The 27,709-nt window shown below is 38.4% G+C and overlaps 2 protein-coding genes across 3 annotated transcripts; both read left to right on the top strand.

The window, feature by feature from the left end:
* LOC123874039 (flocculation protein FLO11-like) lies at positions 1-20,890 on the top strand. 2 transcript variants are annotated; one of them, XM_045919198.1, is made up of 5 exons: positions 1-108; positions 17,258-17,392; positions 17,552-18,264; positions 19,316-19,391; positions 19,714-20,890. In XM_045919198.1, exons 1-5 carry the CDS (start codon positions 51-53, stop codon positions 19,923-19,925), a joined length of 1,194 nt encoding a protein of 397 aa, XP_045775154.1. In that variant the 5' UTR covers positions 1-50; the 3' UTR covers positions 19,926-20,890. The 2 variants fall into 2 exon arrangements, with proteins under 2 accessions (XP_045775154.1, XP_045775153.1); XM_045919197.1 differs by having other exon boundaries at positions 17,258-18,264.
* A 1,126-nt stretch (positions 20,891-22,016) lies between these two features.
* Positions 22,017-26,186, top strand: LOC123874042. The gene is made up of 3 exons (XM_045919200.1): positions 22,017-22,121; positions 23,085-23,369; positions 23,905-26,186. Exons 1-3 carry the CDS (start codon positions 22,052-22,054, stop codon positions 24,129-24,131), a joined length of 582 nt encoding a protein of 193 aa, XP_045775156.1. The 5' UTR covers positions 22,017-22,051; the 3' UTR covers positions 24,132-26,186.
* The last annotated feature ends 1,523 nt before the right edge of the window (positions 26,187-27,709 follow it).

Here is a 27,709-nt window from a genome sequence, read left to right as displayed (position 1 = left end):
TTATATATTGCAGTTCTGAACAGTGTTGATGAAAGGTTACACAGGCAAAAATGGTTTCTCTAAGGTTTTCTCTTTCTCTGTTGTTCATCCTGGTGGCGGTAATACAAGGTAAGTCTTGAAGTTCCTAATTAAGAGCATTCATCATCATCATCATCATTATCGAACGATAGACGTCCACAGCTGGACATAGGTCTCTTTTAGGGAGTTCCACACACCACGGTCTCGTGCCGCCTGAATCTAACGGCTCCCTGCGAAGTCGTATGTCCACCTAGTGAGAGGTCTTCTAACGCTGTACTTTCCGGCGCGAGAATGCACTTCTTGGACCTTTTTTTTTTGTTATGGGTTCCTTCCTTTTTCCTCCAACATGGCGGTCGGAGACTGTTGTAGGTGGCTTGACTTTTATAACTTTTACGTACTTCTGCAGCCACAAATAATTGCTACTCTAATTTACTCTATCTCTGTCGCTCATCCTGGAGGTGGTAATTCAAGATCATGACAACTCAACGCTGGCCCACTACTGTGCACGGGACTACTTTCCGAATGAGCAGGGTATTGGCCATAGTCTATCACGCTGGCCCAGTGCGGATTTGCACACCTTTGAGAACGTCATAGAGAATTAAGGCTAGGTTAGGTTAGGTTAGTTATAGATAGAATAGATAGCATAGTTAGTGTAGGTAATTACGTTCCAGCTGAAAATCGGCGCTGTATGTTTTTGTATAATATACGCTAGGCATACAGCATTTATGCTGAGTTGGGACCTTTTTTTTCTGGTTGTGCCACACATGACACAGTTTATTCCGGCGTTTCTTCTGCTTGAGGTCTTTTGAGTTTAATGCTCAAGTATTAGAGTAGCTGGGACAACTCCGTAGGTATAACTGGTTATGTGTGGCACAGCTTTCAAAAATAAATGTTTTTCTTTCTTTCTTTTCTTTTCAATTTTTTCCTCACGATGTTTTCCTTCACCGTTAAAGCAAGTGGTATATCTTGTGGGTCTCACCGCAGTCGGATAAAGATACATGTTTCACATATTTTGACTTAGATATATTTCAACTATTAAAGGTTTATTTAAATTCGGAATGTGACGATTTTTCCTTATTTTGTCAACTTATTAATTTAATTTAATGATAGTGAGTAAAGTTTATATTTTAGTTAATTGCCAATTTGTTCAATGTTAACTAAATAACTATTAATGTACCTACACTGAAATTCTGTGATTCTGTCATTTATAGGACAAAATTGATTATTTATTTGATAACAATAGTGTGCCCTTGACTTTAAGCTTACCGAGTCGTTAGTAGGTAGGTAAATAGTCAGTAAAAACTGATGATAAGAGTCTAAGATCGCCGAAAATCGATCCCAGAATCCCCTACTTATTTATGATCAATAGTTTCCGACTGAACCTTCAACTTCAGCCAGCTTCGGCTAAACAAAAACACCTTCGGTCACAATTGGCCGAACTCATAGATTTTTATATCACATCTTAGTGCTAATGTACTTGGCAACCGAATGCACTAAGACGTACGCCTCCTATTCGGAATAACAGCGGTTCGAATCCTATTACGTACTTCTAACTTTTCGGTGCCACATGCGTATTAACTATTAAGCAATTAAATATCACTTGCTTTAATGGTGAAGGAAAACATCGCGAGGAAACCTGCATGCCTGAGAGTTCTCAAAGGTGTGTGAATCTAACAATCCACACTTGATCAGCGTGGTGGATTATGGTCTAACTCTAAGAGTCTAAACTCTTCTGATTCCGAAAGGAGACCCGTGCTCTGTAGTGAGCCGGCGATGGGTTGATCATGGTGATAAGTAGATGTACTTTCATACCAAATAGCAATTATGTGATTCACGTAAGCTACGTAAGCACTTGTCTTAATCGCTAAGTACTCATAATAATCAATACTTCTATTAATATCTTGATAACAATAGTGAAGTAGTTTAAGAGGAAAACCTATGCGAATGACATTGACGATTTCCCCTTCAAACTAGCAATTTCGACATGTCATGACCCTCTATTGACAATTAATCAAGCAGACATTTCAATCTGCGAAATTTACGCGGACTTTTAGTATTTTGACGTAGGAGGGTAAAAGATCCAGTAAATGAATGACTACCCTGACTTTGACCTAAAATTAAGATATATGAGAATCGTTCTATATATAATTTTTATATTTTTTTTTATCTGTGTCTATACACAGTAGGTATACACTCTTAAATTATTTAAATATCAAAAACGCAAAAAAATGCGTGGTATTAATTATTATAAATTATTTTATTTAACAAAAGGATAAATTGCCAGTAAATGAACTGGGAATTTCAGTGAATGAACAAACTCTATCTATTCTAGCGGCACGCTATGATGGCCGGTTTGACACATTACAATAGTGATGTGGAATGTCAATTTATTCTCGAACAAAAAACAATTAAGTTTTGTTTTTGTACCTGATTAAATAGGTTTAATAAAACAAAAATGTATATGTTTATTTAATTTATTTGAACGAACTGAATATTTGAACGAAAATGAATATACATACTTTATATGCACACAAGAAACATATGAATACAAAAGATACCAAAAAAGGTGCCACAAAAGGCCATAATTAATCAGATTCGTCCATACTACTATTTTCACTGTCGTCACTGCTATCATCACATACATTAATAATTATATGTTCGTTTTCTATAATATTATCTATTTTCACATCTCTTTCATAATCTTCCCTTATTAATTTAACAGTTCTATTCACAACCTTTTCCCAGTCTCCTTTAGTCACATGTTCACAAGCTTCTTCTAATAATTTTAGCATTTTTTTTCTGGTAAATGGGGGTTCTGTATTGTGTCTTGCAGCATATCCCTTAATTTGAGCCCACACCAACTCAATCGCATTATACTCACAATGGTAAGGCGGTAACCGTATAACTCTGTGCCCATGTTCTAATGCTATTTCGTCAATGACGTATCGGATCTTGGTTGGTTTGTTTTCTTTTAAAAGACGTACTAATTCCGCTTTTAACATATTCATGTTTGCATCTACGCCATTTTTACGAAGCCATGCGACGATATCAGCTTTCTTTTGGGATTGGGCAGGTGGCTTGTCAATTTGCATCGAGTGGTATGGGGCGTTGTCCATAATTATAATAGATGGTTCAGGGAGGCTACACAACATTGAGGTAAACCATTCAGTAAACTTTTCTTCATTCATGTCTTCATGATAGTCTCCAGTGGTTTTTGACGCAAAAGCCATGAGAGAACCTTCGACAAACCCGTTGATGGTTCCGGCGTGACAAATTATAAGTCGCGATCCTTTTCCTACAGGAACTTTGGAAGTAGATGCTGCTGTGTCATCGTTCCAAGAACGGTCTACAGTATGGTTAGCATTAAGCCATGTTTCATCCAAGAAGACAACATTTTGCCAATTTTTGATTTCTTTCACTTGCCGTAAAAAAGTATACCTTGCCATCGCTATATCAAATCTTTCCATCAATATTTTGCGTTTGTTACATTTTTTGTATCGAAATCCAATGGTCTTCAAAATCTTCGTTAAAGAACTTTCCCCACCGAAGAATAATCCAGCTTCCTTCAGTGAATGCACCAACTTTTTTCTTGTTGGATACTCCTTCTGTAAATAGTAGCCGTAAACATGTCTTCGGATAGCATCGGCATCAAAGCTATCGATGCCTACGACTGGTTTTGCTCGTTTTCTCTTTTTTGGTGTGTGAAGTTTATTTTCTTCTGTGCCAGTCTCGCCATATTTTTTTTTAGTTATCCGTCTAACAGTTCGTTGTCCAATATTAAGCGCATCAGCTACGCGTTCAACCACTGACGTTATAGGTAAAATTGGCCCTCTATTTTGAGCTTCACGATCGAAATAGTTACGAAGGCGTATTACGAACTCACGTGTCTGACTATTTAGAACAGTTCTCTACGTACGTTCGGTCATATCGACGAAATCCACAACAAAGGGCTTGAACAGAGTCCAAATTAACGAGCAAGGGTCAACAGTAATGCAGTATCAATATTTGAAATCCAAAGCCAGGTCAAAACTATATCACAATCGCATTGCACTGACAGTTTATACTTTTCGAAGCAACGTCAATTCGAAACTGCTTTGTTTTGCATTGAGCATTGACGCGAGTTTGCCGGAGGTAGTAGTTGTGCTAGCCAGCGATCCTATGTGACGATCGTATTAGATTCCATTTTTAAAAATTTATTGATATTTTTTTGCGATTTCAGAGGTTTGTCCACATAGTGAAAATTGTTCATATTCACAAGTACATTCACCCCTTAAATGGTGCAAACTGATTTTTCTACACTTGTATACATTTAAGAAATCAATTTAATAAATAAATTTTGAGTCCTAAACCTAAAACTACATTCGATAAAATTTATGAATCTCTGCACATCACTATCGTCAATAAAGTAATACAATTATTTCCTTCAAAGTCGTTATCAATTAATACGGAACTTCATGAGCGGACAAACGTCAAACCGGCCATCATAGCGTGCCGCTAGTTTAGTGCATAAACTCTCGATTCCTATTAATAAATTCTTAAGTATATTTTCGGCTTGGAATTTAAAAAAAATGTCAGATTTTCAGTTTTTGACTTATTGTATATTTTTTTCTACATTTTGCGCGATAAATCAAAAACTCTTTTACATAATAATAATAAATAAAACCTGTTTTAGAATGTATAATAGAGCCCTTTCATATGATATTATCCCCTTTGGTATAGTTATCTTAGTTTGAAAGTCACCTAAATTTTCTGGAAAACAGTCCAAATGACTACAGAGAAAATGAAACTTAACGCTCTTGTTGCATCCAAGTCGCTGGAAGTGCAACATCAGCTACTGAATGTGTTAAGAGTAGTGAGAATAATATACCGTAACACAAGTGTCTGATGTTATCAGATTTGTTCCTTTGAGCCACATGTTCTGATGCTTTTTAGACAATCTAAGATCTCTCATTAAGTGATCCAAATAATTTTGATTGAATGGTCTAAGTTGAGATGTAAAAAAGTCACTACATCGTCACTACCTTCTGAAAGTTCTTGAAATGGTAGATTAGAGGTACTGGGTTGGGGCTGAGGTACAGATTTATCACCAGAAGTCAGAATCGTTCAAATTGCAGACTGCAAGTTACAATAGAGCCACTTGGAACAATTTTTTTTGCTGTTTCTTCTGGTAATATTCACAACGCAGAAATAATAATCATCATGGTGTTTAGATGGTTCGCGCCAAATTATAAAATTTTTTTTTAGTAAAAGTAGTTAACTATTCTTATTTGCTCATAAACGCAACGAGGAAATACAGCTTCCACATATAAAAATTGGAGTCCAGGCCTTGCTGTTAGCTGCTAATGGGTTCTCAAAGTAGCCCGAGTATGCTTGTTTTACTGGGCACAAAAGGAAAGAATGAAAGGAGCTTACCCAGTACATCTTAAAAGATCCGTTATAGATACATGCATCCTGCCATGCCTTACCTATGCCAGCCAAACATGGGTCCAGACAAAGAATATAAAAAGAAATAGTGACTTGCTAAAGGGCGATGGCAAGGTGCATAAATTAAGCAAAAAATATTCAAAGTGAGAATTGAAGACATAAGAAAAAAGACAAAGCCTACAGACACCTTGAGACATGCCCTAAAACTGAAATGCAAATGGTCATATTGTATCGATTTTTACAGATGAAAGAAGAACAGGTAGGTAGACCGAAGACGCGTTGGTCTAATGCTATTGTGCAAATCGCGAGAGAAAATTAGCTTGATAGTACCAAAGACAGAGAGAAATGGGGATACCCAAGAGGGATCCATATCCAAGAAAGAAGAATACCAGAATAAATATAAAAAAAATTCAAAAGAAAAATAAAACCGACTTCAAAATCACAAACACTAAAAAGTAAAAAATAATTTAAGTTATTGTGGTTTTTGAAGTCGGTTTTATTTTTCTTTTGAAAATTTTTTATTTCAAAATTTTTAGTGGCCCCACTGTACTATAATAATGTGCCATGCCCAGCTAAAACCCTACTGTTTACTAAGCAATTACACTGATCGCGAGCAATTTGCTCTTATCCATTGAGGAGTTCTGTTCTCCATGTCAGAAGATATTCATCAGAACTTCATCAAATTTATATGGGACCACCTGCAAAGTATACCTAGCTTTTCAAAAAAAAAAAATCCAAATCGGTCCAGGCGTCTTTGAGCAATCGGTGAACATACATTAAAAAAAAAATTGAATTTGCTCTTATCCATTGAGGAGTTCTGTTCTCCATCTTCAAAGATATTCATCAGATCTTTACCTTTATATGGGACCACTTGCAAAGTATACCCTATCAAACAAAAAAAAATCCAAATCGGTCCAGGCGTCTTTGAGTAATCGGGGAACATACATAAAAAAAAGATACCGACGAATTCAGAACCTCTTCCTTTTTTTAAAGTCGGTTAAAAATATACTAAGATTTACTAACATGGTGTTATACCACAGAGTAGCAAACAGAGGCAAAATTTATAACTATTTTGGTAGGGTTGGCACTGGAGGATACAATTTAATTAACAATAGTTATTTGTTCAACAAGATGGTAAAGTTTGTTTTTGTTGTGATTGCCTAGTTTAAATATCGATCTTTAAATATCGATCGATAGATCTAAATATCGATTTTGAACGAAATCAGTCAATTTAGAAAGAATTATAAATGGTGCCAACTTTTTTAAATTTTGGTTACAGTTTCCTATTTTGTGATCCCAGGGAGCTCTAAATATCGATTTTGAACGAAATCGGTCAATTAACAAAGAATTTCAAAATGGCGTCGACTTTTTTAAATTTTGGTAACAGTTTCTTATTTCGTGATCCCAGGGAGCTCTAAATATCGATTTTGAACGAAATCGGTCAATTAACAAAGAATTTCAAAATGGCGTTAACTTTTTTAAATTTTGGTAACAGTTTCTTATTTCGTGATCCCAGGGAGCTCTAAATATCGATTTTGAACGAAATCAGTCAATTAACAAAGAATTTCAAAATGGCGTCGACTTTTTTAAATTTTGGTAACAGTTTCTTATTTCGTGATCCCAGGGAGCTCTAAATATCGATTTTGAACGAAATCGGTCAATTTACAAAGAATTTCAAAATGGCGTCGACTTTTTTAAATTTTGGTAACAGTTTCTTATTTTGTGATCCCAGGGAGCTCTAAATATCGATTTTGAACGAAATCGGTCAATTAACAAAGAATTTCAAAATGGCGTCGATTTTTTTAAATTTGGTAACAATATCCTGTTTTGTGATCCTAGGGATCCTCAGATATTGATTTTGAACAAAATCTATGACAGTTCAAGAAAATAGATTTTAAACACTATTTAAATTATTATCATTAACATTAAATTAAATGAAAACACGACGCGCGACGTGTACTGCAGCCCCTGAGCTTGAGCACAGGCCGAGCCGGTATAAACCGATTTCTCTCCGTACGCGACGTAGCGCCTGTGCTCACGCACACACGCGCCTCAAGCTTGTAGTAGTGTACCTATCGTAGCGCGCTTGTATGAAGCTTTGACTCTGTTAGCTACTCATGTGGTTATACAACGCAATACCACACTAACAAACACTCGTACAAACATACAGACAAGTATATACTCACACACACTCACACACACACATGGACGCACGCACACGCACTTTTGAACGGTTTGAACGGAACACGGTTTTGAAATTGAAATTGAAAAAAGTGTAAGAATTTGTAAGAAAATATTTAAAAAAGGTATATCAGCCGGTTTTTTATTCCAGCTCTTAATACATGTAATAACGTCCAATCTGTTCATTTACTTGAGCCTTTACCCTAGTACCTAATTATATCGACCGCCCCATATCAAAACAAAGTAAATGTCATTTTTCCGAAAATCGTTTTATGTCATAAGCCTAACTTTCATAGTATGTCCCGTTGTATTGTAAGGACACCCACATTAAAGTAAAATTAAAAGCTAGTAAGTCGCTTTGACCATTTTAAAACATAGTAAGTCTATGAACTGGCTAGGTTTTTTATAGATTAATGCGCCTTACTAAGTTTTTCAAAGGAATTAGATTAAATAAAATAAATATCACCCATTATCTAAATACCATGTCAAAACAGTAAATACTTAATGATGCATTAAAACTTAAAAGTAAGATAGGAAAAGTCAATGACCTCTACATGTCAACTGTTAAATATGGTTTGCAAGGGAAATACTTTGCATACTTACATAATGTTTTTAGGGTTGCATATCTCAAAAGGAAACACGGGACCCTTATAGGATCACTTTGTTGTCTGTCTTTCTGTCCGTCTGTCCGTCTGTCGTGTCTGTCAAGAAAACCGATAGGGTATTTCCCGTTAACCTAGAATTATGGGCAGGTAGATAGGTCTCAACTCTCATAGCCCAAGTAAAGGAATAAATCCGAGAACAAATTTCGTGATACTAGATCAACGGGAAGTACTGTATAGGTTTTCTTGACGGACGGACGGACAAATGGACAGACAACAAAGTGATCCTTTAAGAGCTCCGTTTTTCATTTTGAGGTACGGAACCCTAAAAAAGAAAGTGATGCACATCTAATGAATAAATGTGTAGGCCAGTCTTCACACTAAAATATTTAAACCCCTTTAATTTAAAAACTGTCATAGCCTAGTGGTTAGAACGTCCGCCTCCTAATCGAAGGTCGGGGGTTCGATCCTGGAATCACGCACTACTAACTTTTCAGTTATGTGCGTTTTAAGCAATTTAATATTGTATATCAAATCTTTGAAAAGAGCAACCGCCGAGTTTCTTGTTGAAGACTACGGCCTAAACTTCTCTTGAATTTAAACCACTTACTAGGTTTTGATCTGAGAAAGAAATTTGACATTAATTGACAAAATTGAGAGACCTAAGCTTGTATAAGAACACAGAAGTGTCATAATTCGTGTTCACTTTGCCTAACGTCTCTCGGAGAGCAGAGAGAGATTTAAACTGTTTCTTATAATCATTGGCCATATTTCAAATGCGAAAGTGTGTTTGTTGGTTTAATATTCAATCACGCTGCAACGGAGCAACCAGTCGACGTGGTTTTTTGCATGGATACATTTAAAGATCTTGAGAGTGACATCTCTCTCCGCATCGTATTCTTTATTGCTGAGGGTTGTGACCTCTTTCCATTATTCCTACATCTAATGGTAGGTTTTCTTGGGATGCGATGAGTTCAAAGAGCCTACGGAACTCGACTAGAAAAACGAGATTTTGACTCTTAGGTTTAACGGTTATGAATTAGTTATTATTATCAGTGATAAAATTGATTAGGGCTGCCAGGTAAAATGACATTTATCTCGGAAAATCAAAGAGTTTCCACGAGATTTTTTCCAAGTTTGCGCTACTAAGTACATATATTATGAAGAGGAAAGGTTTGTTTGTTTGTTATCGATAAACTCTGAAACTACTGAACTACTTGCACTAAAGACATAATCATCAACATCAACCGACAGACGTCCACAGTGAACATAGGTCTTTAATAGGGTCTTCCACATGCTACGGGTTTGCGCCGCCTGAATCTTTGCGCTTGCGCTTGACGACAATCATGCTTTAAAGAAAGCAATGATGAGGTCCAAGTTGGAGCACGCTTACCTGGAAGATGCCTATTCACTCTTGGCTTGCAGGTATCTATGGTATATATGGCAGGAAACACGGCCGCAGAAATGGCGTTCCAACCTTTAGGCTCTCCCCATTGCCCGCAGCATGAATCTGAGCTTCCTTATGATGGTTATATTATGTACATATAATATCTCATAAGAAATCTCTAACACACAATCCAGCTAAGTAGGTCCAATTTCAAAAAAAGCTAGCTAGCCGACAAATCTAACTCAGTTAGGCAGCCTTCGGGAACCTTCGAGATGTCTCTCGTCCAAAATTCCTCAATGCTTGAAGACCAGTCTTTGAATAGTGCATGATGTCAGTGATGAAAAATGGATCCGAAATATAGGTCTTTTTTTGTACACAGGAAATGCCTGACGCATACCCCTCCGTCATGTGGGACTTACACCAAACTTGCACTACTACGAAATCCATTTCGGAACACGGCGCCCGAAACGAGGCGCGCTATCTCCTAAAAAACATAGGTATAATACCTATTGTGGTGTATGTAGGTATAATGAAATATATATTAATATGTGGGTACTCAATAAAGTCAGTATTGAATCAGCCATGCGTGTTTCACTACATGATGGCAGCGGGTTTTAGTTATTTTATGGAAAAAGTTCGTTAGTTAAAGTAAATACTGCGTAATTGGTCATTAATAGTGTAAATTAATGAATCGCGGTATGGAACACGCGCGTCCTCCGGCGGAATTAGTTGTGGAAGGCGGCCCTGCCTCGCGAGCTGACGCGTGGCGTACGTGGCGCAAACAATTTCATGTATTCCTAAAGGCATCCGGAGTGGCGAAGGAGCCTGCTGACGTGCAGGCTAGCCTGCTGATCAATCTCATAGGCCCTGCTGGCTACGACGTATACACTACGTTTACCTATGACAAAGGTGAAAGCGAAGATGACATCGAGTGCCTATTGAAGAAATTTGATGAGCATTTCGGCACGAAGCCGAACGTAACCCTAGCGAGATTCAAGTTCTTCACGCGTTCCCAGGATTCATCGGAAACCATCGATCAGTACGTGACCGCGCTGAGGGTTCTTAGTCAATATTGTGAATTCGCACAGCTCAGAGATAGCTTGATACGCGATCGTATAGTCTGTGGAATATCCAATAATACGGTACGCGATCGGCTACTGCGCACGGAGGATCTGACCTTGGCCAAGGCCGTACAGATATGTGAAGCTGCCGAGATGTCAAAGGAAGAAAGTCGACTCATCGAGGCGTCCACGTCTGAGGCGTCAGTGGACGCGATATGGAAGGAGTCCGGTCGAGGCGGCGGAGGGCCGCGAGGTGGCGGCGCCGCCGGGCGGCGGCGCGCCGCCGGGCGACTCGGCGCGGGCGGCCCGCGCGCTTCTTGGGGAGCGCGCCGCGCCGCCACACCGCCCGTCTGTGTTTCCTGTGCGAATGATCGCTGCGCAGGAGATGATTCCTGTCCTGCGCGAAGTGCTTCTTGTTTTGTGTGTAATGGACGTGGGCATTTTGCTAAATCAAAGAAATGTAGGGGCAAAAAAGTGTTAAACGTGAGTGTCGACAGCTCTGATGATGAAACGTTTTACGTGAATATGGTGATAAGTGAAGTTAAAAATGATAAATCTTGTAAGGAATGGTTTCAAACCTTTGTATGTAATGGTAAGCGAATTCAGATTAAATTAGATACAGGGTCTATGCTGAATGTGATGTCTAAAAGTGATTTTTTAAGACTAGGTTTTTCATTAGATATACTTAAACCGTTTACTAAGCGTGTACAATCTTTTACGGGTAATGAGATACCTATATTGGGTGCTGGTGATTTGGTATTGTCGCATGAGAATAAAAATCACAACTTAGTGTTTGTAGTGGCCGATTTAAATTGTCAAAATATACTTGGATTGAACGGTTGCATAGCATTGGGGCTGATAAGCAGAGTGAATGCGGTTGAATTTTCTAAATACCAAAGTAAATACTCAGATTTATTTAGTGGCTTAGGCAAATTGCCTGGTAAATACTCAATTTCCATAAATAATAATATTGAACCAGTTATAATTCCTCCGCGTAAAATTCCTCTCGGGCTACGTGATAAATTATATTCAGAGCTATGTAGAATGGAAACATTGGGTGTGATAAGAAAGGTGTCTCACCCAACAGACTGGGTGAACGCTATTGTTGTAGTTGCTAAAAAGAATGGAGAAATCCGTCTTTGCTTGGATCCGCGACCTTTGAACCGCGCTATTCGACGCGCACACTATAGTTTACCGACCGTAACCGAGTTGGCCGTTAAGTTGCGTGACGCAAAATATTTTAGCGTTTTAGATGCGAGATCTTCTTTTTGGATGATCGAGTTAGACGATGCGAGCGCTGACCTTTGTACATTTGGAACGCCGTTCGGTAGGTATCAATTTTTGCGTTTACCGTTCGGTATTAATTGTGCATCGGAAGTCTTTCACGCTAAAATTAAACAACATCTAGAGGACTTAGAAGGAACAGATTCCTTCATTGATGATATTATTGTATGGGGGCGTACGAAAGAAGAACACGACACGAGACTCGAGCGCTTACTACAGAGGTCAAAGGATATCGGTATAAAATATAATTTTGATAAATGTAAGTTCGGCGTGCAAGAGATAGTTTTCTTAGGTCATAAGTTTAATAGTAATGGAATGCAACCCGACGACAGTAAGGTAAGAGCAATATTAGATATGCCTTATCCTAGCGACAGGAAAGGTTTAGAAAGATTCCTTGGGATGGTGAACTATTTATCAAAATTTATTCCGAATTATTCAGAATCCGTTGCGGTATTAAGAAGTTTATTAAAAAAGGACTCCGAGTGGGCATGGTACTCTAAGCACTCGGAAGCAGTAGATATTTTAAAGAAAAAATTATCGTCGGCACCAGTGTTAGCGTTATACTCCACGGAGCTGCCGGTGGTGGTGTCGGTGGACGCGAGCGCACACGCGCTGGGCGCGGTGCTGCTGCAGGCGGGCCGGCCGGTTGAGTTCGCGTCGCTTACGCTCACCGACACACAGGCGCGCTACGCTCAGATAGAAAAGGAAATGCTCGCGATCGTGTTTGCCGTCGAGAGATTTCGTCAGTATTTATTTGGTAGGCGAGATATAACGGTGCAATCGGATCACAAGCCTCTGGAAGCTCTGTGCGGCAAGTCTCTAGCGTCGGTTCCTATCCGGTTACAACGTATGATGATGCGTATACAAGGGTACGATTTGAAAGTCGTGTACACGCCCGGAAAATACATGTACATAGCAGATACTCTGTCGCGAGCCGCGTTACCGGATTTAATGAACGATCGTATAAGTGCTCAAATCGAATCGCAAACGTGTTTCTTAATTGAAAACGTGCGTTTTAGTGACGAAAAATTAGAGCTCGTTAAAAAGCATATCGCTAGCGATGCTGAAAGCAAATCACTGATTTCATATATACTCAATGGTTGGCCGACACATAAAAAGAATGTTAATGAAAATCTTCGATTATTTTGGCAATATAGAAATGTACTGCAATACGCGCATGGGTTGATTTTTAAAGACGATGTACTGTATATACCTCAAAGCTTACGCAGGTTAATGCTGGACAGAGTACACGAGGGACATTTAGGTATAGATCGCTGCAAGCGGCGGGCGCGCGACGTCATGTTCTGGCCCGGCATGGCCCGCGACGTCGAGCGCGCCGTGCGGGGATGCGACGCGTGCGCGCTGCATGCGCCGACTCCGCGACGAGCGCCTCTGCACCAGCATTACGTACCGAATATACCGTGGCAAAAGTTAGGTTCAGACATATTTGAATACAAGAAGAAACATTATATTATTCTAATAGATTATTTCTCGAACTATGTAGAAGTAGGAATGATTAAAAATTTGAGTAGCACATCGGTGGTAAATTTTTTGAGAGAGCAATTTGCACGCCACGGCATTCCTCTAGAACTCATAACGGACAACTCGACTGCCTATAGCTCACGTGAATTTAAGAAATTTATGTCCGAATGGGAAGTCCGTCACGTGACGTCATCGCCCCACTATCCACAGTCGAATGGGAAAAGCGAACGCACAGTAAAAACGATTAAACAATTGCTCAAAAAATGTATCGACTCCGGTCAAGATTTTTATGTTAGTTTACTGAATTATAGGACGACGCCGCGTGATGGTATAGACTCTCCGGCACAAATTCTCATGGGTAGACGTCTTAACACAAAGTTGCCTATAAATCATAGGTTATTGAAAGAAAAAGTTGATAATGACGCTAACTACAATGCCGTGTTAAAACATCAGAAGGATATAAAACAACATTTTGATAAACATGCGACTCCGCTCAGGCATTTGTCAGCTGGCGAAAGGGTGATTCTTACAGATGGAGTAAGGCGCAAGCCAGTTTCAGTGGTAGCACGCGCACCGGAGCCGCGTTCCTATTTCGTGCGAGACGACGCCGGCCGTGTGTGTCGTCGCACGCGTCGTCACCTCGTAGCGCGCACAGCTCAGCCTGATGCGGGTACTGATGGCGACAATATCAAAACACAAGCATCCAATCTGGTATCAACGGATGATAAAGAAGGTTTGCCTCAAAATACCAAAACTGGTGGTCCCACACCTATAAAGCCTACTGGCTCAGGTGTGGTGACCAGAAAAAGGGCGAACCTCCTGGCAAGATTACAAAATGAAAACGTCTAGTTCAAGTATTTTATACTTTAATACTAAGTTAATACTAAGTACCCACTTCTTATAATATATTTTTTATATTAATTGTCATTAATTAGGAATTAATAAATAAGTGTTAATATATTATAAGTAGATGTCATATAAAAAAAAAAAAAAAAAAAAAAGGGAAAGGTGTGGTAGGAATAAGTAAAATAAATATGTATAGACCTTAGAATGAGGTAGAAGTTTATACCCATTGTGTTTGAAGTAATTTTAAAATCTTATGTATTCTGTTTATCATGTACCTACCCTGTAATTCATAGACTTATTATATGCCAGTGGCACATTATTATATAAGAAGGGAGATGTGGTGTATGTAGGTATAATGAAATATATATTAATATGTGGGTACTCAATAAAGTCAGTATTGAATCAGCCATGCGTGTTTCACTACACCTATTTAGAACACTTACTATCTGTCATCATAATCTATGACAACCTCCGAGTATTTACCTGGTAAAACCGTAACTTTCGAATAAATTTTAGTATATAAGCAGGCTTCATTTAGAAATGAAAAAATCCCTATTTTATTTTTCAACGATTATAAACACAACTTTCATTCAAAAATAATAAGCTTAAATTCATTTTAAATAATATTTTGCGACGAAATGACGCGCACAGTCCTTCCGCCATGACAGTCCAGTGGACACTGAATTCCATAGAGCGCCTGCAAGAAAATAAATAGCACAGGAAGTTTTTTGGTTAGTTTTAGATTATTTAAGAAACGAAAAACATTTAGTATAAAACTAACAGTTAAAATTGATTGCTAAACCTAAACATATCATTTTCTGGAGGTTGGCTTCAAAGTATCAAGATGTTAAAGAAAACTTTTACAGAACAAGTTGCGAACAGCAATGTTTTCAACTTGGTTTTTTTTTTATTGGGATAATGTATACTAAATAAAAAGAGGCCCTTATAATCTTCACAAACTGAAGTTTTTAATTGCATGTATTTAATAGCTGTTAATGCTTTAGAAAAATAAACAATTTACTTCAAAGTACAGCATTTTTGCGATTTGTCAAATAGCAATTACCTTAAGGAATCTAGCTATTGTGCAGCCGCGTTAACTGTGCAATGATCAGCGATATGCCTATGTAGTATGTGAAAGCAATGATATTATCGATTAATCACACAAACAAGTGAAAAGTTTATAGATACCTGCCTATTTTATGATAGATAATACAATAGCTTATTACACATACCTACTGTATCAGCTAAGTATGCCTAGTCGTATGGGCGGAGCTTTTGTAAGGGCTTTTTGGGCTGCAGTCCAGAACCTCGTGGCTATGCAAGGCCCCCAGCCCCCGTTAGACAAAATGGACATTATTGTAAATTAAAGAGAGATTAAATAAAAAAAGCGTACCGTTTTCGGTTGTATTTTTTCGCTATTACGCTCTTATCTACTACAATACTATAACTACTATAATATACTACACTACTTTTTTTTTTTTTTTAATTATATAGACTAGCGCTTGGCTGCAATCAGACCTGCTAGTAGGTGATGATGCAGCCTAAGATGAAGCGCGCTTGCCTAAGAAGTTGCCTATTTACTCTTGACGTGAAGGTACCCATATTATAGGTGGAAGGGAAAACTGACGCCGGAAGGGCGTTCCATATCCTAGCTGTTCGAATTAGGAAAGAGGAAGCAAATCGTTTCGTACGTGTTCGGGGAATTTCGACTACGTACGGATGTAGACCTTGACGATGCTTGGTAGTACGATGGTAGAAAGGTGAAGGAGGAACCAGGTCAAAGAGTTCTTGTGCACACTCTCCGAATTACTTACTATTAATATACTCCCTGCCATTTATTTTCGGTATATTTTCTCACAAACGCAGTCATTCACAGTCGAATGGGCTTCATGCATCTGTTCGGCGTGTCGTGTACTGTCATCATTATCGAAAAGTTTTTGACAAAATAGCAATAAGTAGATTAATTGGGCAAGCCCCCAAGTAGTACTAGCCCAGGGCCCCACAAACTCAAGGTCCGTCCCTGCCTAGTCGCTACGATGCAAAGTCGGCCTCCTATTTGGGTCTGGGGTCCGATGCGGACACGTACGCATCCCTAACTTTTCGGAGTTATCAAACAATTAAATATCACTAATTGATTTAGTGGTGAATGAAAACATCGTGAGGAAACCTTCATGCCTGAGAGTTTTCCATAATTTTATTAAAGGTGTCTGAAGTCTGCCAATCCACATTTGACCAGCGTGGTGGACTATGATCTTACACCCTACTCATTTTGAGAGCAGATCTGTACGCAGTAGTGGACCAGTGATAGGTTGATGAAGATGATAATGACGATTACACATCTCTGCATCGTGATCCTTATTGCTCAACTAGCTTATGCCCACGACTTCGTCCGCGAGGACGACACAAATAAAGGACAAACTATAAAGGTTCCTTGTTTTACTCTAGAACCTTGAAAATGCGGCGCTTATTTAAATCACTCTGACACTGAGTACTTTTTCTTTTATAAAAATATTTTATGTGCCTGTAAAGCTCTTATCCTGTTCCTTTAAATAGCTATGCTTCAATAACATGGAAGTATAAATACTCAATAAGCTGTGATAGCCTAGTGGTTAGAACGTCCGCCTACTAATCGGAGGTCGGGGGTTCGATCCCGGGCACGCACCACTAACTTTTCAGTTATGTGCGTTTTAAGCAATTAAATATCACTTGCTTTAACGGTGGAGGAAAACATCGTGAGGAAACCTGCATGCCTGAGAGTTCTCCATGTTCTCAAAGGTGTGTGAAGTCTGCCAATCCGCATTGGGCCAGCGTGGCGGACTATGGCCTAAACCCTTCTCATTCTGAGAGGAGACCCGTACTCAGTAGTGGGGCGGAAATGGGTTGATCATGATGATGATAAATACTCAATAATGAGATAGGTAACTTACATGATTTTCAATATGATATTTACAACTATTTTTTTCCGGTAACAGCGCAGGCCTTGCAATGCTACATATGTAACGACTGCGAAAGTGGATATGAAAATAGTGTAGCAACTTGTCAAGCATCTGACACGGGTGGAAGCACTACAGCAAGCACAAGCGCAGGCACCGAAAGCACTTCAGCAAGCCCAAGCACCGAAAGCACTCCACAAAGCACAAATACAAGCACTGAAAGCACTCCACCAAGCACAAATACAAGCACCGAAAGCACTCCACCAAGCACAAATACAAGCACTGAAAGCACTCCACCAAGCACAAATACAAGCACCGAAAGCACTCCACCAGGCACAAATACAAGCACCGAAAGCACTCCACCAAACACAAATACAAGCACCGAAAGCACTCCACCAAGCACAAATACAAGCACCGAAAGCACTCCACCAAGCACAAATACAAGCACCGAAAGCACTCCACCAAGCACAAATACAAGCACCGAAAGCACTCCACCAAGCACAAATACAAGCACCGAAAGCACTCCACCAAGCACAAATACAAGCACCGAAAGCACTCCACCAAGCACAAATACAAGCACCGAAAGCACTCCACCAAGCACAAATACAAGCACTGATATCACTCCACCAAGCACAAATACAAGCACCGAAAGCACTCCACCAAGCACAAATACAAGCACCGAAAGCACTCCACCAAGCACAAATACAAGCACCGAAAGCACTCCACCAAGCACAAATACAAGCACAGAAAACACTGCACCAAGCACAAATACAAGCACTGATATCACTCCACCAAGCACAAATACAAGCACCGAAAGCACTCCACCAAGCACAAATACAAGCACCGAAAACACTGCACCAAGCACAAATACAAGCACCGAAAACACTGCACCAAGCACAAATACAAGCACCGAAAACACTGCACCAAGCACAAATACAAGCACCGAAAACACTGCACCAAGCACAAATACAAGCACTTCAACAAGTACAAATACAAGCACAAGTACAAATATCGAAAGCTCCGATGACGAAAACATAGACGTTCAGGTAAAAAAATCTTGTCTTTCAAAATTGAAAATTTTTGATTATTATATTGCGAACGAAGAAAATCTTCGATGTACGAGTTTCTTATGCACTTTGTTATTGATAACGCTATGAATCAGGGGGCACGGCAGTGCCCCCGCCAAGACGAGCCAAACGGCGGCCGGGGCGCTACGTACCTTTTTCTCGAAGTGTTTCGCCGTATTTTCGACCCGTACGTGTAGTACGGCTTGGCCGTTTAATGTTCGTAAAACTATTACATGACATAACATATTATACGTTAAAAGTTATTAAACGGCCAAGCCGTCATTTTTTTACCAAGATGTAGGGTTTGTAGAATCAGAGCTTGTAAGTAGAGTGATTTGTTATTTATTGTTATAAATGTGATATAGTCAAGAACATTTAAGAGCTATATTACTTTGGACTTGGGATAGGTCCCATGGCCAGCACAAATCTAAGCTCAGCTAGGGGCTTGGCTCTACTAGAGATCTCATAACTTTTTAACAGTGAAAACATTATGAACTTGTGAGTCTTGGCTAACTTTTTACATGAAATGTTTTTGGTGGGATATGGTTTTTCAATATTGTGTAGGAAGATTTTTAGCCGACTTCAAAAAGGAGGAGGTTCTCAATTCGTCGGGTTTTTTTTATGTATGTTCCCCGATGACTCGAAGGCGCTTGGACCGATTTGGAAATCTTTTTTTTGTTTAATTTTTTTTTTTTTTAATGAAAGGTATACTTTCCATGTGGTCCCATATAAGATCGTGAAGATCTGATGAATATCTTCGGAGATGGAGAACAGAAATCTTCAATAAATAAGAGCAAATTGCTCGCGATCAGTAATAGAGTAAACAGTAGGTATTTTAACTAGGCATAGCATATTTTATTTAAGATTTCTAGTTTCTTTTATTATGGTCGCTCGACTTCATACATACATTACACGTGTAGAAACAAAAATTGTTTTTCTAATTTTTAGTGTTTGTGGTTTTTGAAGTCGGTTTTTTTATGAACTGTTCTTAAACAAGCTTTCTAAATGTAATGTATTTTTCTTTATTTAGAGGAGATTCCGGAGAAACGTGAAATTCTTCAGAGCTAACTCGACCCTGGCCCGATGTGTCATCATTTCCTATGAAGGTGAGTAAATGTTCAGTTTTAATCCATACTAATATTATAATTAATGCGAAAGTGTGTCTGTCTGTCTGTCCGTCTGTTTATCTGTCTGTCTGCTACCTTTTCACGGTCCAACAGTTTTACCGATTCTGATGAAAGGTACAGGGTTATCTCATATCCCGGGGACGGACATAGGCTACTTTTTATCCCGGAAAATCAAAGAGTCCCCACGGGATTCCTTAAAACCCATCCACTTTTATTATCACTATCACACTAATATAATATATTAGGGTGATAGTGTGAATATTAGTGTGATAGTGTAATAATTTCATTTTTTTTTTTACAGAAAACGGCCAAAAAAAAACAAATCGAGGATGTTCAATTGGTGAAAATGTGACCAATGAAGATAGGTGTAGAAATGTTGCCGGCAACTACAATGGCACTCTCAGCCGTTGTTACGTTTGCGAGGGAGACAAATGTAATTCGGCGACGAGGACAACCATTGCCTTCGTACCATTTTTAATCGGCATGATCATTAATTACGTGTTAAATTATTAACTATGCGAGCAAAATAATATAAGGCCAGACTCAGTGATCATCACTGAAAGAAAGCCATTGAACTAATTTGACATTGATTGGCTCTACATTGCTGCTTCACTGAGCGATTTAAAAGTAATTTTTCATAGCATACAGTCGATTAACAATAAATGTCAAATGAGCTTATTGGCTTTCACTCAGTGATGATCACTGAGTTAACGAATCGCCCGCTGAACTCGCTGACCACTAGACGGCTCGTCGTGGCTCGTCGCAACTCCCCACATGCGCACGCAGCGAATGCTAGGACCTTTTTTTGAGAATTTTTAGGGTTCTGTTCCTGGAGTGTGCCAGCCGGACCCTATTACTAAGCCTCCGCTGGCCGTCCATCCATCCGTCTGTCTGTCAATGAGCTGTATCTCATGAACCCTAATAACTGTAGAGTTGAAGTTCACAGATTGAAAGAAAGAGAGAAACCAACTTGCACTTCACTAATTTTTTCTAAATCTATACATAGGTAGATATAAAAGGAGAAACTAACTGGAGAAACTCATATCAACGTATCTGCAGCTCACATCACAGCATCTAAAAACTTTAGATTTAGCATGAAGGTACCTAAATTCTCATTATATCATAGCCCGCCATTGGGATAGGATATTGATAAATCCTAGAGGGCTTGTCAAGTAATTAAATTGATAAATATATTTTTTTAAAGTGCGTTTGAGCTGTGTGTTTATAGATCAGTTGGTTTTAACTTTTATATAAATTTAGATTTAATAGGTATCTTTAGTTCTAAAGGCTCTTCACTTGTCCAAATTCCAGTCACACTTTCAGCAGGTTATTCAATGGCAAATCAGTTAATTAAATCATAATAAGATCAAACAATCTTAAAAAGTTAAAAAATAGGTATTTGGTACTTTACAGGCTTAATAGCTATGTATTTTCAAAATAATTTTGTTTGGACGCACTGTAAATTAAATTTAATATTACTTCTGCATTTTCATTTTTCTGTTTGTGATTGTTTATATTTTGTATTAAATACCATAAACAAACCTACTTGAAACTTTTATTTGCTGTGGAAGCTTATTGCATACTAGCTGACCCTCGGTTTCGCTCGAGTTGAATTCTTGAAAATCTGAATTTTCATAAAACCTGAAAACATTTCTTCATTTTCACGATTTAACACAAATGCTCTTTTTCGCGATTCATATAACCTGAAAATTAACGTATATTCATATAAATTTTCAACCCTACCTCTTGAGGGTAAAATTTTCTAAGATCGTAAAATGCGTATTATTCTTACACTTTAACCGATAGTCCCAATACCTCTCTATTTTCAGGGATATATAACTTGAAAAATGACGAACTTTCATACAATCCTCTGTTTAACTCCTTAAAGAGAAGAGGAATCCTTTCTTAGTAAGTGCCTACGTCATGAAAAGATCCTAAGTCTGTCATCAAGTTTGTATCCAGAGGTGCCTGTGCGAAGCCTGTGCGTCGATAGCTCACAAGACTAGACAAGTCAAGGAAAACAAAATTCAAATCATTTATTCTCAAATTAGGTACCTGTACCTACCATTGTAAAATTTTTGATTGTCAATTGTGGAATTTGTAAGATAATGATGTAATTGAGATAATTCAAATATCAAATCTTTGAAAAGAGCAACCGCCGAGTTTCTTGCTGGTTCTTCTCGGTAGGAAAGGCATTCCGAACCAGTGGTAGATGCTTTTGACGATTCAAAAGAACTTGTAAAAGTCTAATTGAATAAAAATATTTTGAATTTTGAATTCAAAAAAAGAAAAGAAGATGTTTCATCCCGATTCCATCCCGAGTGACACTGGCTATAATTTTTTTGAAAAAAATTCAGTACGCCTCGGCCGTCTGTGTGCTACCATTTCCAATTGTGAAAATTAATTGTTAGCTCGTGTTTTTTTAAATTCTTTTTATTACGACTTGTTACTTTAAAAAAAGAGTTGTACTTGGTTGCAACTTGCAATGGTCGCATGATATTGAGCGATTCGCACGGTTTGGCAAACGCGTACCTTGGTCGGTCCACTAAGCATATCCTATTCTTTGATTGCCACGATAAGTTATCGCTTGAAATATATAAGAACAGACCTTCAGCTCAACGTCATTTGAGGACGGCAAGATGACGAAGGTTGCGTTGCTTGTTGTGGGAGGATGTGTCTTTTTTGGATTACTCAAGTTAGTAGCATCAGGTGAGAAGTTTTTATTATTTACTAGGGTATGTCCGCGTCTTCACCCGCGAGGATTTCGATTTCTTAATTCCCAAAGAACTCTTTGATTTTCCGGGATAAAAAGTAGCCTATGTCCTTCCCCAGGATGTATCCCAAGTCTGTACCAAATTTCATTAAAATCGGTTCAGCGGTTGGGCCGTGAAAACGTAGCAGACAGACAGACACACTTTCGCATTTATAATATTATTAGTATGGATGGATAGTATGGATATTATACCAAAAATTAAGCCCGCTGAGTGACATCGTTAGCGACCATGTCTCAGGTCCATAATTATATTAATATCTCTGGCAACACGCACTGTTCGAAGACTTTAGTCCTCAGGCACTCAGTAATTTTTGTCGAGTAGACATTTCAAAGCTTCCCAAACGCTGCTCGGCAGAGTTGGATTCGGTGGTTATTCTCTTTCTAGAAATTGGACCTACTTAGCTGGTTTATGTGTCCCAGGTATATATATACTCGTCTATGTATACTGTTTATGCCTATACCTATTATACATGAGCTATGCTTGTAGTCTCTATGTGATCAAATTAGAACAATTTAAATATTGCATTATCATCTTATTTAGATTCAATCCTCTATAGCTCATCAGGCAGCTAGTTTAAAACCGATTCCAAAATTTGTACCAATCTAACAAACAGAGAGACATGAAAGCGAGTTAATATTGCATTGTCATCCAGTTCCAAACCATGTTTAAACAAGCTTCTAGCTCATCGGGAAATTAAAAGAAAAACTAACAAAAAACAGACAAAAAAAGCAAGTTAGCAAAAAGCAACCTACATCTAAAATGTAAAGCATCTAACTCATTGGGAAGTTATTTTAAAATTGATTGCATTTGTACCGAACAGAGAGACAAACAAATAAACAGACCGACAAGAAAGCGAGTTAATAAAAAAGTGCCAGTTATCAACAAGTAACTTTTGCAGAACCACCGCATGTGGACGAAGAAGATGTCCGATTGACTAACGATGCACACGAGGGACATCAACCTGAACATAGAATGGCCTCTGAGTCAAGCGCCACAGCCTTCGCCACAGCGTTCGCGCCTCGACCAGTTCCGACTCCTACCCCCTTCTCCATCCACCTAACAGAGTGCTACGTCTGTACAGATTGTCCTCAAATCAGCTCTAATACTACTGCCAAAATGTGTCCTTATACTCTGGATCCTGACAAGAGGAACAAGTGCGTCGTCTATGCAGAAAAATATAAACGTGAGTGTTCATTTTTGCTACTTCCTTTGTAAAAGGCTCTAAGCTTTTCTTTTTCCAAGACGCCATTTTTCCAAGATGGCGGTGCGAGCGGCAAAGATACGAGGTGGCAAAATAAAAATTCGGAAAGAGCACGTCGAAATCTATAAAACCAGTAATTTTCAAAACTCCCGGAAAACTTTCCAGTGAAGCCCCTTTTTGAGCACCAAATGACTAAAAGGTGTCAAGGGTCGTGAAACAACTGACAGAAGCGAAGTTACTGATGTACAATCTTGTATTCTATACTCACTTATGAGAGTTTAATTTTTTTATGATGTAACCATAATTCTGTGTTTTTGGATTTATTCCTTTCCTTGTGCTTATAAGACCCACCTACCTTCCAAATTTCGTGATTCTAGGTCAACGAAAAGTACCCTATAAATTTTCAAAAACAAAGTGGGCCTTTAAAGGGTTCTGTTTTTCCTTTTGAGGTATAAAACCCTAAAAAAGACTGAAACATTGTCTATTTCTATTTTAACCATATTCTCCATTCTTTCAGATATGAAAAGGCCTTGGTACATAAGAGGATGTGCTTCAGAAAGAGGTACCTGCGCTGACATTAGGAAGGCTCATGCATCACACGCAGATATCGTGACTTTGCTGCTATGTACTGAGTGTGAAGGGGAAAGATGTAATACAAACTCAGCTCGGTCTATTGCTGACGTCACTATGGCATTCTTTGCTTTGGTGGTTACGCCATTGATTGCGAAATACACGCTCTCCTAAAACTGGTTCGTGTTAAGAAAAGGTCTTGGGAGATTCGATTTCTAATACTTACTTACCTATCGTTTATTAAATAAGAATCGGCAGCATGTATAAATAGTATTTAGGTAGTTATCAGTTAGGTACCTAACTAATTATAAAACGAACAAAAGAAAACTCAGTTTTCTCAAAAGACTTGCTAAATTGTAGACTAAAGACTAAATTAATACTATCTCGCTGAATGTCATTATACTAAGAGAATTTTTGAAATAGTGTTTTTTGACTATTGGTATGGATACCTATCAGGTAGGTATTCAATATTATTGTAACTATTAATGAAACTAAAATTCCAGGATCTTTTCTCAGGATATCAAATCTGAGTCAGAGAACAGTTTTGAAATGCCAATTGAAAGATCAAAAAAATTAACGATAAGTATGAATTTTTTTTTAATGAAATAATGTGACCAAAAATTGTAATTGTGAATTACGATGAGTCATAATAAAATTCTTAAAAACATCATTACTAATGTGATAAAAAAGTCCTCATTTTACCAACAATGTCAACTTAGATTTGTTCTTACCTAGGCATCTAATGGGTAACATTATGTTACGGCTCCAATATCGAGATTCGGCGAATGATTTGAGTTTGGGCACACGATAGTTCGGCATTCGGCAACTCAACTGGCCACACTACTTGGGATACGGCGAATGCTTTGAGTTTGACTAATTTTTAAATAAGTTTGGCAAATTAGCCGGTCATTCATTCATTCATATCCTTCAGCGGTCAGCCCAAAATGATGAATTTGCAAAATGTTGAGTCCCAAAATGTTGAATTTACAAAATGTTGAATGTTGGAGTTGCAAAATGTTGAATTCGCAAAATGTTGAATTTCCTATACCGGAAAAAACAAAGAATTTCCGTGGGATTTTTATATACATTTGTATACATTCGGATTTATATACAGCGCGAATGTGCGATGTGATTGACGCCGTCCGCGCGCGTTATCACAAATCATATACCGAATACCGATAGTGGAGACGTACCATAAAATAAACTGCGCGTTAAAATAGCTTAATGACTACTCTGACGACACGGCAACTTAACACGATTGCCTTGAATTCTCGCATGTACCTACGACTCTATTATGCCTCGAAGATTTCCAAGCACATAATATTCAGTTACCTTTGAATTTTAATTTAGAACTCGTCATTGTCATGGGCGAGTATGGAACTTGCGGTTTCCTTCTTACTTCTATCTGAGCAGGTTTCCGCACTAAACGTTTCCCCCTAAAGTGCCCCTTCCCGCCGGGCTCGTCACTCGAGCCATCCAAACTCGCTCCAGAAGCCATGTAACCGCACAGCTTGCCGAGGGCTTCTCGGAGCGAGACAGGGGATCTCAAGTAGCATTCCCTTGGACTCCAGCAGTTCTTGCCCCGGTGTTTTATCTATATTACCTTACCTCCACGCAGGGCATGCCAGAGACCTATCACCAATAACGGTGGGGACTTGCCGTTTTACAGTAGTTTAATATGTGATTTTCATTTTAAGGCGTTAAGAGTTTATATTAAGTTCTGAATATGATAAGGTTGCCTTTCCACCAGTGTATGGAAGCGAAGGGACGGACGTGTGTGAACTGTGAAACTTATCACTTAATAGGTTTATTTCCTTATCTCATTAAAATCTTTACACCGTACCGAGTTACTGCAACAGTGAAAAGTGCGACCAAAGCATATCAGTGGCATTTTATAAAATTCTAAGACGATCTTTAAAAAAAATCGAAAGAGAAATTAATTACAGGTAGCACAGAAAAGGATATACACACACTTTTATAGCCCAGACAAAGATAATTATTGATGCTTTCTTATTTCTTTTGTGGGTGGAAAGTACAATAATCTTAGATTGTGTTTCATGGTTTCATGGAAATATTTTTTTGAGATGGATACAAAATCTGTGACACTATTGTTTGAATTTGGCATCAGCAGACCGACTGAACTGGCACGACTGATTTTTGTTATAGTTTTCAATTCAAGAGTCTCATATATTGTTGCTTGATGTATATAAAATTAAACGATTCCCTACATGAGTTGAGTTTTATTTCTCAAAATCGTATCTGCGGTCTGTGGCTGTAAGCCGGCACTGCAAAATAAATCCGTGAGATTTTATTTCTGGCGGATTATAATCTGCGTACGGAATCTTATCTAACACGTACGGCCAAATGCAAATGAAATCCTTCGCGGTTAGTGGCATACAACTTTAGTGCATGAAGGATTTATTTACGCTTTAAATCATACCTACTTCGGCGTTATGTGCAGAGGTAGTATAGAATATTTTTTTTTGTAGTAAGTTATACTCGTGAACTGTGATACTATGTAGCGGTGGATTCTGCAGTAAAACACAGATTTTGTAGCAAACTTATTTTTGCACTGTTCTTGTACGAGTGCGAACTGTTTCATATAATACAATTTCCATGTCTTAAATTTCTGCGGGGAAAATGTGTATTTTAGTTACTTCAAGGGTAAGCCTTCCCAAAACAAATCGTGCGACCTGCTTCATACGCTTTCCATGTCACGGATTCCTGCGGAAAAAAAGCGTAGTGAAAATCGCGCGGTGCGGTCTTACCCTACGATCCATCAGTAGGAAGCAATTAGTTTGAATAAATTATAGTTTGGAAAAAAAACAAAAAACCACTCAAATGAGTGAATGTCAAAAATTAAGAATCAAGAAACTGCTTCATCATCAGACCTAAATCCCTAAACATTTTGTTCATTTTAATTACTAGATGACGCATTAAATTAATCAATTCATAACTACTAATGTCATCAAGAATGAATAATAGAAATTAGTCAACAGTACCAAAAAACACAATACTTATAGGTATTTACATTTAATTAAATACCTATAGTTCGCGACAGGTCGAGATGGCACTCGAGATGGGGACGCCCCGCACACCCGCATAGCCCCCGCTGCGCGGGTGTACGGGGCGTTCCCCCGGCTCTATCCCCGATTGCCATGGCGACCTGTCGCGAACTATACCTACCTGTGTTTATATTTCTACATTTAATAATGATCTTTAAATGCATGTCAGTAGAGTCGTGTTACTAACTAGGCAACAATAATTTAGATATTTTTTTCATTCACAAATTAGGTTGATTCAATATGTACATTTAATTTAGTGAACCATGACTCACGCCTTAGTCACAGAGTAAGACTTTTGTATATTATCGTACCTTAATCCTTATTTAATTATTGAGCCTATTATAAAGAGTAGGTTTATAACACCTTCAATTAAATATCATTTACTCATAGTTGCAAGATCGATAGGTGTTTATTTAAGCTTAGGTACATCATCAAATACCTACGCCAAAGAATAATGATAATATGTATAATGACGAAACAAGACGTCTCTGTTTCTAAACTTATCTATGTTGAAAATAGTATCCATAATTTTCCTGATACCTCCTATGCGCTATGCGTTTTTAACCCCCGACCCAAAAATAGGGGTGTTATAAGTTTGACGCGTGTATCTGTGTATCTGTCTGTGGCATCGTAGCTCCTAACCTAATGAACCGATTTGAATTTAGCTTTTTTTGTTTGAAAGGTGGT

Source organism: Maniola jurtina, chromosome 17, assembly GCF_905333055.1.
Source record: "Maniola jurtina chromosome 17, ilManJurt1.1, whole genome shotgun sequence".
In the NCBI taxonomy this organism is placed as follows: Eukaryota; Metazoa; Arthropoda; class Insecta; order Lepidoptera; family Nymphalidae; genus Maniola; species Maniola jurtina.
Note: the sequence above shows the minus strand (reverse complement) of the source record. Positions and strands in the feature narration are given on the sequence as shown.